This window comes from Ranitomeya variabilis, chromosome 4 (assembly GCF_051348905.1).
Source record: "Ranitomeya variabilis isolate aRanVar5 chromosome 4, aRanVar5.hap1, whole genome shotgun sequence".
Taxonomy (NCBI): Eukaryota; Metazoa; Chordata; class Amphibia; order Anura; family Dendrobatidae; genus Ranitomeya; species Ranitomeya variabilis.
Window position 1 is genome coordinate 224,494,427 of NC_135235.1, and position 13,890 is coordinate 224,508,316.

The 13,890-nt window shown below is 41.4% G+C and overlaps 1 protein-coding gene across 1 annotated transcript in view; it reads left to right on the top strand.

Annotated features, from left to right (window-relative positions):
• The window catches only part of IGLON5 (IgLON family member 5), a 428,215-nt gene that overhangs the window by 294,537 nt on the left and 119,788 nt on the right, over nucleotides 1-13,890 (top strand). The window contains exon 2 of the mRNA XM_077260074.1: nucleotides 3,757-3,835. Within this exon, the coding sequence (XP_077116189.1) occupies nucleotides 3,757-3,835 (79 nt within the window). The remainder of the gene's footprint in view (nucleotides 1-3,756; nucleotides 3,836-13,890) is intronic.

The following is a 13,890-nucleotide window of genomic DNA, read 5'->3' on the forward strand; positions in this document are numbered from 1 at the left end:
GGCGCTGCACATACATACATACATACACACATACACACATACATACATATACACATACATACACACATACATACACACATACATACACACATACATACATACATACACATACATACAGTATTTATATGTCTGTGGTGGATAGTTTGTTTCCTATCTAATAAGCTGTGATGTAATATTAAACTGTTGTCAGATATGAGTGGGATCGGCCACCAGCCCTCAGTGAGTCGGGGTCTCCTGACTCTCCCCTGAAAGATGATGTGGGATTTTGCTCTCGGTGGTGTTTGCCGCCTCCAGAAGAGTTTGGCTGAGCTGAGTGGTCACATGTGAGGAGGCAGAGGGGAGAGACGACGGTTTGGTGGTCTAATGCGTTTTGGGGCCCATACTGTCACATCTGATTAAATATTGGAGGCGGCCGCCATGGTGGAGAATGAGAGTGGTAGCAGTTTACCTGCAGTCCCATGTAAACCCACAAATACCAAGTTATAAGCCCATTGTAGCAAATTACCAGCTGCTGTGCCACCAGATACATATATACATACGTTTATTCTGCGGCTGTAGGAGACCCCGTAGTAGGCTCCCGTGTTCTCAGCGGGGGGTTGGCGCAGGGGCGACAGTCTCCATTGCTGTCCTGGCAGATCCATGTTCCTGTCTCCGGCCTTCCATCCATACGATGAGAAATGCAGCAATTTGTGGAACATTCATCAGGCACATGTCTGCGCCTCCCGCATCCACCGCCACCTGGCGCTGGCACAAGGGCTCAGTGTGAAAATACATCACGGACCGCTCATAAACAATAACAATTAATACAAGGAACATTTTTATTTTTTTTTACCTACATTTCGGAGTTGAAGATTTGTTACATGCAGCCATGACATGGGCGAATACACAAAACATACAAATCAATAATGGCGGTATTATTTGGGCACAGTATGCTATTTTTATTTTAAATATCATTTTCGTCTTTGCAGCACAGGGCTGTATTATTCGTATTGTATTCTGCAGTATTATCTTAGCACTAGATGGCAGTATTATTCGTATAGTATTCTGCAGTATTATCTTGGCACTATATGGAGGTATTATTCGTATTGTATTCTGCAGTATTATCTTGGCACTAGATGGAGGTATTATTTGTATTGTATTCTGCAGTATTTTCTTAGCACTAGATGGCGGTATTATTCGTATTGTATTCTGCAGTATTTTCTTAGCACTAGATGGCGGTATTATTCGTATTGTATTCTGCAGTATTATCTTAGCACTAGATGGCGGTATTATTTGTATTGTATTCTGCAGTATTATCTTGGCACTAGATGGTGGTATTCGTATTGTATTCTGCAGTATTTTCTTAGCACTAGATGGCGGTATTGTTCGTATTGTATCCTGCAGTATTATCTTGGCACTAGATAGTGGTATTATTCGTATTGTATTCTGCAGTATTATCTTGGCACTAGATGGTGGTATTCGTATTGTATTCTGCAGTATTTCCTTTGCACTAGATGGCGGTATTATTTGTACTGTATTCTCCAATATTATCTTGGCACTAGATGGCGGTATTAATCGTACTGTATTCTGCAGTATTATCTTAGCACTAGATGGTGGTATTGTTCGCATTGTGTTCTGCAATATTATCTTAGCACTAGATTGCGGTATTGTTCGTATTGTATCCTGCAGTATTATCTTGGCACTAGATAGTGGTATTATTCATATTGTATTCTGCAGTATTATCTTAGCACTAGATGGTGGTATTCGTATTGTATTCTGCAGTATTTTCTTAGCACTAGATGGCGGTATTGTTCGTATTGTATCCTGCAGTATTATCTTGGCACTAGATAGTGGTATTATTCGTATTGTATTCTGCAGTATTATCTTGGCACTAGATGGGTATTCGTATTGTATTCTGCAGTATTTTCTTTGCACTAGATGGCGGTATTATTTGTACTGTATTCTCCAATATTATCTTGGCACTAGATGGCGGTATTATTCGTACTGTATTCTGCAGTATTATCTTAGCACTAGATGGTGGTATTGTTCGCATTGTGTTCTGCAGTATTATCTTAGCACTAGATGGCGGTATTGTTCGTATTGTGTTCTGCAGTATTATCTTAGCACTAGATGGCGGTATTGTTCGTATTGTATTCTGCAGTATTATCTTGGCACTGGATGGTGGTATTATTCGTATTGTATTATCTTGGCACTAGATGGTGGTATTCGTATTGTATTCTGCAGTATTTTCTTAGCACTAGATGGCGGTATTATTTGTACTGTATTCTGCAGTATTATCTTGGCAATAGATGTCGTTATTATTTGTGCTGTATTCTGCAGTATTATCTTGGCACTGTATACAGTGGTATTGTTCTGACACTAGATAGCAGTATTATTTGTACTTGATACAGTCGAATAGTTCTGACACTAGATGGTGATAATATTTGCACTGTATACAGTTATAGTTCTGGCACTAATATGCGCTATTATTTGTACTGTATACAGTCGTATAGTTCTGGCTCTAGATGATGATATTATTTGCACTGTATACAGTCATATAGTTCTGGCACTAAATGGCGGTATTATGTATTATCCTGACAATAGATGGCGGTATTATTTGTACTGTATACTTTCATACATAGTTCTGACACTAGATAGTGTTTGTACTGTATACAGCCGTATAGTTCTGGCTCAAGATGATGGTATTATTTGTACTGTATAGAGTTGTATAATCCTGACACTAGATGGCGGTATTTGTATTGTATACAGTCATATATAGTTCTGGCTATAGATGGTATTTGTACTGTAAACTGTTGTATAGTCTTGACACTAGATGGCGGTATTATTTGTGCTGTATACTGCAGTATTTTCTTGGCACTAGATAGTGACATTATTTAGACACAGTAATATTTGGGCAGAATATGGTATTATTTGGACTGTATAGTTGCAGCATTAGCGCTTTATGGTGATATTATTTCACTGTATATTGCAGTACTGACTGGACACTATATGATGGTATTATTTAGGCTAAAATGGCAAATGAGATATTCCTATTTTTTTCTAAAACACTGTCCCTCGTCTTACCTGAACTTATAAAATATGTTGCACTTCGGTGAGAAACATAGTCCTACGCAGCGCCCTAAATGCTACAAAACTAGAACCAGCAGGGGGCGGCCTGAGATTTTATAAGAAAACAGAAGGATTGTGAAAACAGCTCTGGAGTATAAGACAAAGCAGGAGATCAGTGCAAGAGAAATAAAGTAAATTACTCTAATATTGAGATCTGAAATGTTGTATACATGCAGTAAATGTGACAAAAACAGCGCCACCCCTGTCTACAGGTAGTGCATGGTATTGCAGGTGAAGAGCTGAGCTGTAATACCAGGTGTGACCTGTGGGCATGTGTGGCGCTGTTGCCAATTGTTTTTCTAATCCTGTGCTATATACCATGAATGTCTCCACTGCTGTGATCTGCCTGATTATACTGTGGTTTATTAATGGCTTTATCTCTCTCTCTTTCCCCTCTGCCCCTTTCTTCTTTTTCTCACCCTTCCTATCTTCCGTCCTCCCCTCTCGCTCCCTCCATGACCCCCAATTCCTGCCCCGGTCACCCTCTTCCCATTCCCTCCTGTCTGCTCCTCTTTATCTGCTGCTCCATGCACATCTCATTCCATGTTCCTCCTCTGCTATCTGCCTCCTCCTCTACACCTGGCCTCCGGCTCTGCTGCTCCCTCCCTGCTGCGCTCTCTCCTTTGCTCTCTTATCTCCCCTGCCTAGTTCTCCTGGTTGAATGCTCGGAGTTTGTCCCTCCAGATGGTAATTACACAGCCTGTCAAGGGGATAACGTCACTCTCAGGTGAGTGCATACACCTTCCCTGCCGCTGTCACTGCCCCGAGGAGATATCTCCATCTTCTGCTGTTTAATGCGCTGCTAACACTTTCCTATAGGAATGCTATAATTACTGCTGCGCCTCAGCCCGGAATAATCCCTATATGTCTCTGAAGATGTTACTGTGGGTGTCCAACGAGTATCTGTTCTCCATAGGAGAATAAGCAGCTGCCCGGCATCTCTGGCAGCTGCTTATCTCTTCAGCTTGAAGGATCAGGCATGTTGAAATTCCATATGCCCAATCCTTTTTGATCTCTCTTGAGGTTACAGGATCAGGCGTACTGCAATCATATATGCCCAATCCTTCTTTATCTCTCTTGAACTTGAAGGATCGGGCATGTTGAAATTCCATATGCCCTATCTTTTTTAGTGTATGTGCACACGTTGCGGATTTCCTGCGGATCCGCAGCATTTTTTGCGGTGCAGAAATGCTGCAGATCCGCAAGTGATTTACAGTACAATGTAAATAAATGAGAAAAAAGAACCGCTGTGCTAATGGTGCGGAAAATTCCGTGGGGAAACGCTGCGGATTAAAAGAAGTATCATGTCTTTTTTTTTTGCAGAGGGGTAGGTAAAAAACGCAGTAAATCCACAAAAAATCCGCAGTAAATCTGCACAAAATCCACATAAAAAATGTGTCAAATCTGCACCTGCTTTTTCTGCCAAGAGATGCAGAATCTGCACCAATAATTCCTAAGCCTAATCCGCAGCGTGTGCACATAGCCTTTATCTCTCTTAAGCTTGGAGGATTGGGCATGTTGAAATCACATATGTTGTTCCTATCTTCAAAAAGGGGAAGAAGGTGGACCCAGGGAACTATAGGCCGGCGAGTCTGACGTCTATACATGGAAAGATCTTTGTACAAATTATTAAACAACATGTATGCAAGTACCTGGATAAGAATGAAGTGATTAACCAGAGTCAGCATGGGTTTGTAACTAATAAGTCATGTCAGACTATCTTAATTTCCTTCTATGACAGAATCACTGACTGGGTGGATTAAGGAAATGCGGTAGATTTGTATATTTTGACTTCAGCAAAGCATTTGACAAAGTATCTCACCCAATCCTTATTGAAAAAATGACTAAGTATGGAATGGAAAAGGCAACTGTTATTTGGATTCATAACTAGCTTAGTGATCGGACCCAAAGAGTGGTCATAAATGGCTGCACATCCAGTTGGAAGAATGTCTCAAGTGGGGGTACCACAGGGTTCTGTCCTGGGCCCTGTATTGTTCAACATCTTTATCAATGATTTAGATGAGAGAATTCTCTACCATTCTATGATTCTTTATCGCTCTTGAACTTGAAGGATCAGGCATGTTGCAATCACATATGCCCAATCCTTCTTTACGTCTCTTGAGCTTGAAGGATCAGTCATGTTCAAATTCCATATGCCCAATCCTTTTTTTATCTCTCTTGAGCTTGCAAGATCGGGTACACTGAAATCACATATGCCCAATTCTTTATCTGTCTTGAGCTTGAAAGATTGGGCATGTCGAAATAGCATATGCCCAGTCTTTTTTTTTTCCTCTAACAACTGCCATCAACGGAGAGTGAAACCTTCTAAAATGGTGGGGTTCACACTTCATCTCGCTTGTATGACCAATTTATATACTCGCTTGATCTCAAAGGGGTTGTCCAGGATTTTAATAGTAGTCGATAAGAGAAATTGAAAAAATTACCAGAATTTACCTTCCTAATCCTCTATTGCTTCAATGCCATTGCTCCAGTGGTCTTTACCCATCCTTTGCATGATTTACTACAACCAATCACTGGCCTCGGCGATCACATCACATGCGAGCACATATCACCACTGACTTCCAGCAATGGTCATGTGAATGATGTGGTTGGCGTCATCGCTGCAGGACCGGAGAGGACCACTGGAGCAACGGCGCTGCAGCATTGATTTTTATTTATTTTTTTAGTCCACATTCTTAGAATCTTGGATAGCCCCTTTAAGTTCTAGTTCTTCACTAGTCTGACAATTAGTCCAAAAAATGGTTGCCAGGTGGTTGTTCGCTCTTGTGCACCAAAAAAATGATGGGGCAATGTCTTATGGAGACGTGACTTGAAGCTTTTGGTCAGAGGTGCAAAGTTTTACCAGTACCCCTAATTACCATGTAAGAGGGTGGTGCTGTTATGGACAGTAAGGAACTCGCTGTCACTTTAAGAGGCTGCACCCCCTTGTCTGGCGTGATGGAATGTTCTGCTTCTCCCCTGCAATAGTCGGTGTGATGAACTAGTCTGGCAGAGTGCAGGTGTGGAGCTGAAGCAGCGTGTGTGAACTGAGGCTGCTGCAGAGAGGACTTTTTGTGCTAATAGCTGAAAGAGAGAAGAACTGTGTCCTGAGAGAGAGCCACGAAGATACAGAGAAAGGGATTCACAGTTACCAGGAGCATCCCTAGGATCCAGAAGCAAGGAGAAGACCACGCTTCACAGAGCTGACAGAAAGCCGTGCGCACCACCATATTAGACTGCTGGGGGCCCCCCTGGGACTGAAGCCGATTCTCCAACATCACCGTGAGTCTGTTCTTGTTTGGTGCACCTGTTAGGGCCTAGTGTAGGCTTCAATAGTCAGTACCCGGGAGCCGTGTGGCCTGCTTAGTAAAGGCCAGGGAGGTTATACGTAGAGTAGTATCATCATCACTCGTTTATTGTTTACATTTGCTGGTAGACATATTTTGCGTCTGTAATAGCTGGAGCACCATGCTATTTTACGGGAAAGATAACGTTTATAACTCTTGTAAATTGTCTTTTACCATTGTATACCCCTGTTTGCATCTTCCTCATTCACTTTGTTCCTTGCCTTCCAATAAATCTACCCTTTGTTGTTTGCACCTCATCTTGTGTACAGTAGTCTTCCTGCACCGTGGTGGTCCCCCGGCCATCGCTTCAACCATATGCCATACTGGTTTCCTCTTCTACACCAGTATGGCTTTATAGTCCATGTACAATGGTCACCTCTGCACCCAGGAGATATCTAAGCTAATCTTTCACAGTAGATTTCGTACAGGTTCCTTGGACATTCATGTCCAACACCACATAATTGAATGTAGCAAATTAAAAAAAATTGCCTATTTAGCGCCACCCAGTGGCCTGGAGGTGTACTTGGCATTAGACCATGGTGGCTACTGTGACCAAAGGTTGGTACCATGTATGGTCATGATGGACTTCATGATGGACCTCAATGGACGGCGTTGACTTGGGTCCATTCTGCGCCATTTGTATCCATCACTTATGGAATGTTCGTGTGATTTTTGTCATTTCAGCATTTTTTGGGGATCATTTTTACAAAATCTTCGCTCTTACCATTGTCCTTGGCGTGAATGAATATTGTGATTTTGCTTCCATCCAACAACAATAGCAGTAATGCCCACCGATGAGAACAGCTGCGGGGTCACCACCCACCCGTCTTTTATACAGACGCTCTGTTTTTTTTTTTGTTTTTTTTTTCAGTTTGTTGTTTTAACTCGTTTCCGGATTTCGACGTCGCAGCTGTGGCCGTAACATAATGGGATTGTGTTTGTTTGGATACAAAAGACGACGTCAACTCTTCCTATTGACCCGACATTGTGATGAGACAGGAAAAAAAAGAAATGAATGAAAAATTGCCAAGATTCTCAATATTGCCACATTGCTTATGCTCTAGTCACATATAAAGCTGCAGTCATAATTCTGTTGCTTACAGATCAATCTCTTAAAAAAAAAAAAAAGAGAGACTTTGGAAATGAATAGAGTAACCTAAAATAAATGTCCATTCATTTTTTTAGAGCGGTGTAATACCTCATCTTCCCTGCGGGAGCGCTGCAGGCAGCTTGAACCTGGCAGCATTGATCGCGGAACTTCCAAGTTTTTCAAACTTTGATTATGGTTGATACATTATCAGTAGTCACTGACCTCTCCTGTCAATGTTTCCTCCACATTTAATTCTAATTAATTGGATTCATCATTACCCGTTATGGAGAATTCAGGGGGGAGGGGCAGAAGGATAACGAACAAGTGACTGATTAGTCGGATGGGAGCGTATATTGACGGCTGATGTCAGCGCGCTCTGTTTTAGTTGGGGGTGAAGGAAATTAAGATAATGAAGCTCATGGAGATATCTCCTGTTAATAAGTCTTTCCTAGGGGTTCTACGCTGGGATGTTCCTCTGTTGCTCCTCCAGGAAATGGAACCAATAACTGAGTGTTACCCTTCTCCTTGTCAAAGTCAGCACTGATTGGTCAATGTCAGACTCTGCAATTACTCGCCCCCAACTGGTGACTTCCAGTAGCCAAATTATTAATACATTTCCAAGGAGAGTAACAGAGGAATGCCACCAACGAAGGGTTCCAAGAATTTGGAGAATACAATTATTTACTAAAAACTATCAGAGACGACCGACCCTTTTAAGGGGATTGTACGGTATTCTAAAAACATGGCTGCTATTTTTCAGAAATAGCACCATCCCTGACCTCAGGCTGTGTCTAGTACTGCTGCTCGACATCATTGAAGTCAGTGGGACTGATCAGCAATATCGTGCATAACCTGAGGATATGGGTAGGGCGCTGCTTTTTTGTTGTTGTTTTTTTGTTTTAGTGATTGTTTGTTTGTGTTTTCCTTTTTTGGTTCTTTTTCTGTTTATTTCTGTATTTTTTTGGTTTTTGGTTCTTTTTTGTTTATTTTTGGTTCTTTTATTTTTGTATTTTTTCTCTTTGGTTCTTTTTTTATTTATTTTGTATTTTTCCTTCTTTGGTTCTTTTTTTGTTTATATTTGTATTTTTCCTTCTTTGGTTATCTTATTTTATTTTTGTATTTTGGATATGGGGAGGGCGCTTCTCTTATTTGTTGATTTCTTTGTTTTACTGATTGTATTTTTCCTTCTTTGGTTCTTTTTTTATTTTTGTATTTTTTCTTCTTTGGTTCTTTTATTTTATTTTTGCATTTTCCTTCTTTGTTTTTTTTTTTATTTATTTTGTATTATTCCTTCTTTGGTTTTTTTTTTTATTTATTTTGTATTTTTCCTTCTTTGGTTCTTTTATTTATTTTTGCATTTTTCCTTTTTTGGTTCTTTTTTTGTATTTTTCCTTCTTTGGTTCTTTTTTTTGTATTTTTACTTCTTTGATTTTATTCTTTTTTTTTTTTTTTAATCCACCATGTTCTTTTAATTGTTGCTACTTCTTTAAAGGAGTACTTCACTTTTTGAAGTCCAATTTTGCCACCTTTAAAATTTTCACATGAGAATCATACAAAATTAGATTCTCCGTACTCTAGTCACATCCAAAGCTGTGTTGAAAATGTTCCTGTATTTTCTCTTACCGGTGCGTTGTGAGCGCTCGGATGGCAGTACGCCGCATAGAGAGTTCAGATTATCCATAGAAAAATCCCAAGTAGCGCTCAGTACAAATATTCCTCTTTGGATGTGAGTGGAGTAAGTGACATAATATACCTCCTAATCGGGAAAAGATGAGCACCGTAAAGTCTAAACCTCGCATTTTATGGAGATTTAAGCTGTGAGTTATTGCGGCGGTGCATTTGCTGGAGCGGTGGATGCATTAGACCCAGACTGATATTACACCACTTCATCCATTAGATGCAATAATCCTCCCGATACTTTTCTGGATTCTCAGCGTTTTCCACTTTTTCACTCCGCGCTGTTTGATGGGCACGTCCTTGGGGGAAAAAAATGGTTTATGATGTTAAATGGGTCCATAATAAAACTGAGCACAAGTGTAACAAATGGCGGCTATTATATCATCCCGTCACATAATATCACAAATGGAAAATTATCCGTAAATCAGGGATGTGCTGAGAACGCTGCAAACTGTCTACAATCCGTCCAGTCATTGAATCCAAGTAACGCTAAGGTGCAAAAAGCTAAAGTGACGCCCAGTGATCACTTCCTGAAATTTTTTCCAAGTTTTGCGCATTCTTTTTTACTTCCAAGAGCCCTAATTTTTTTTTTTTGAAGGATTGTTTTTCGTAGGACGAGTTGTAGCTTGGAACGACACCATTCACTTTGCTATGTAATGTGTCGAAAAAAAGGGGGGGAAAGTAGAGAAAAAACTCAATTTTTTTTATTTCAGCCGTTAAATAAAATATATATACTGTGCGTGTGTGTATATATATATATATATATATATATATATATATATATATATATGTATATATATATATATATATATATATATATATATATATATATATATACATATATATATATGTATATACAGCCATGGTCAAAAGTGTTGGCACCCTTGTAATTGTTCCAGAAAATGAAGTATTACAAAATTGTTGGCATGTTTCCATAATTGTGGGTAAGCAACTTTATTTCAAGCATGTGATGCTCACCTGTGGCAAGTAACAGGTGTGGGCAATATGAAAATCGCACCTGAATCCAGATAAAAAGGGGAGAAGTTGACTCAATCTTTGCATTGTGTTTCTATGTGTGCCACACTAAGCATGGGGAACAGAAAAAGGAGAAGAGAACTGTCTGAGGACTTGAGAACGAGAATTGCTGAAAAGAATCAGCAATCTCAATGTTACAAGTCCATCTCCAGAGATCTTGACGTTCCTTTGTCCACGGTGCACAACATAATCAAGATGTTTACAGCTCATGGAACTGTAGCTAATCTCTTCGGACGTGGACGGCAAAGAAAAATTGATGAAAGGTTATAACGCAGGATAGTCCGAATGGTGGATAAGTAGCCCCAACCCCAGTGTCAGTGCAAACTGTCTGTCCACATTTGAATGAAATCAAATGCTGTCGGATCATGGACCAACTGCCCTACGGGCTGGTCTTATCCTGGAGGGGCGTAACTCTGCTGCTACATGGTTTTCATTAGAGTCGCTGATGTTTAGGTCAGGTTTGAGCTACAGGTAGCTGCCAGGTACCAATCCAGGGCAGTGTCCGGAAGTGTAGCAGCTGACCTCAAGGATACCCTAATTGGATACTGGTGCAGGTGTAGACAGTGTTGCTTTCTAGATACAGGACAAGACCTGACTACGCAGTATCAAGCTAGGGACTAGGTACTGGCAGGTCAGATACAGGAACAGGTACAGGTTAAAGGGAACCTGTCACCCCCAAAATCGCGGGTGAGGTAAGCCCACTGGCATCAGGGGCTTATCTACAGCATTCTGTAATGCTGTAGATAAGCCCCCGATGTATCCTAAAAGATGAGAAAAAGAGGTTAGATTATACTCACCCAGGGGCGGTCCCGCTGCGGTCCGGTCCTATGGGCGTCACGGTCCGGTCCGGGGCCTCCCATCTTCATCAGATGATGTCCTCTTCTGGTCTTCACGCAGCGGCTCCGGTGCAGGCGTACTTTGTCTGTCCTGTTGAGGGCAGAGCAAAGTACTGCAGTGCGCAGGCACCAGGAAAGGTTAGAGAGGCCCAGCACCTGCGCACTGCAGTACTTTGCTCTACCCTCAACAGGGCAGACAAAGTACGCCTGCACTGGAGCCGCTGCGTGAAGACCAGAAGAGGACGTCATCTGATGAAGATGGAAGGCGCCGGCCCCGGATCGCAGTTGTAACCTAACGTCTTTTTCTCATCTTTTAGGATACATCGGGGGCTTATCTACAGCATTCCAGAACAGAATAGATAAGCCCCTGATGCTGGTGGGCTTACCTCACCCGCGATTTTGGGGGTGACAGGTTCCCTTTAAGGCAGGACAGACTTAAGGACCTAATAAATAGAAAGGACGTAGAAACTGGCAATGTACTAAAGTTCCTCAGGCACCCTCCAACAGGAAAAGGTGCCTTAAGTACTAAGTGCCTCCCAGCTATTGACACATCAGGTGTGCATGCACTGGCTCTCTAAGTGTCAGGGAGCGGACACGCCCCAAGCATGCTGCCAGGAGACATGCGTGGCCTGTGTAGGCCCTGGGATGCAGGAGCCAGAGCAGAGGTTATGGCTGGGCAGCCGAGGCGGGGAGCATAATGGTGCCCCTGCCGAGATTGGGTAGAGGAAGTATGTAGGGACTCCGACATTACAAACACTCTGGCAGGAGACTCTGGAGGACCCCACTGCTGACACAGAAACATAAAAAAGCAAGACTGCAGCTTACCAAATGGACGTGAGCAAGCCAAATTCCTTCTGGGAAAGTGTCTTGTGGACAGATGAGACCAAGATAGAGCTTTTTGGTATAACATAGTTCTACTGTTTATGGAAAACAGAATGCAGCCTACAAGGAAAAGAACACATTACCTACAGTAAAATATGGTGGAGGTTCAAAGATGTTTTGGGGTTGTTTTGTTGCCTCTGGCACTGGGTGCCTTGACTGTGTTCAAGTCATCAAGAAATCTGCAGATTGTCAGTGGATTATGGGTCACAATGCAGTGTCCGGTGTCAGAAAGCTGGGTTTGTGTCCTAGGTCATCGGTCTTCCAGCAGGACACTGACCCCAAATATAATTCAAGAAGCCTCCAGAAATGGATTGAAACAAAACGCTGGAGGGTTCTGAAGTGGCAGCAATGAGTCCGGGTCTAAATCCCATTTATCACACGTGGAGGGATCTTACAATTACTGTTGGGAGAAGGCGCCTTCCAAATATGAGAGACCTGTAGTCCACCAAAATTCCAGAGGTGTGAGAAGCTTGGTGATGGTTATAGGAAGCTTCTGCAGTTATTTATTCCAGAGGGTGCAATCAAATATTAAGCAGGGTGCCAACTATTATGTCCGGTCCATTTTGGGGGGTTTCATGTGCAATTATGTCCAATCACGCCTTTTTTTTCTCTGTTTTTCGTGTTGTTCCAATACACACAAAGGAGATAAACATGTGTATAACAAAACATGGGGAATAGTAATAATGTTCTGGGAGAAATACTTCATTTTCTGGAGCAATTTCAAGGGTGCCAAGACTTGCAGCCATGATTGTATATCAGACTATTTTTTTTTAATTTAAGGAATGGGAAGAGGGTGATGATGTGAAATTTTAGAGTTTTTTAATGTTATTTTTTTTAACTGTGTTTTACATTTCCTTTTAGTTCCCATAAAGAACTAAATTGCAATTCCTAAACTTAATATGATGCAATATTAATGTATTTTATCAAATGTACAACCTCCTGGGAAGCCGAGATTGCTTCATATGGAGGGGAAAGTGATGGACGACTGAAGGGGTCCACACGCCCCCCCGATGTAATTACTTAAAGAGTAACCGTCGTTTTAATTTACATTTCATAAATCCATAGTGCACATGAAAATAAACAACTTTACAATATATCATATCAGAGAAATCCGCATTTGTCATTCTCCATTCAAGAGTAAAATCTGTTTTCAGTGAAGACATATTTTCCGTTCCTGAGATAGACGACGGTTGGTGCTTCTAAAGTTCTATGGAAAGGGGAGGAGCTAGAGGCGGACACAGACATTCCGCTGCAAGTTCCGTAGAACTTTATGAGCACCAACTGTCCTCTCCTATCTCAGTAATGGGAAAGTCGTATTCACTGATTTTACCTAAAGAATTGAAAATTTTGAGAACAAATAAGGAAGAGATATAAGTGGACTTCCTTAATAAAGTATATTACAACGTTTTGTATTTTCATGCATACTATTGATTTATGAAGGAAAAAAATTTAAAAGGCGCTTGCCCTTTAAATGTCGCTGTCAGCAAATAACAGGAGTATAATGGGTTAAATATAGTCGTCACCTACAGCAGATTTTGGCAAAGGGTTAATAATGGCTGGCGTTAAGCAGTGCTTTGGACGGGCCTGGCCGCCATCTGCAGCACATAAATATATAGGATATAATGTATGCTCGTATTTACTGTAAAGTAACTTCTCTTTAATTAACTTCGTCACATTTATTATCTGCTCTTCGCTCTTAATGAAAAACATCATTGGCAACAATTTACCAGTTTCCAGGGACGGTTTGCTGCTGACTTGGTGCATCGAAGCAAGTCACATACCGTCTCCGTGCCCCGCGAGCGCCACAGCCTTCATCACGCCAAGTGTACAGAATCTGATTAGAAGATGCACTGCAATTTACAGACGGTGGCGAGGATGGCGTCCGGGGCTCGGTCTACAGCCACAATTGCCCAGA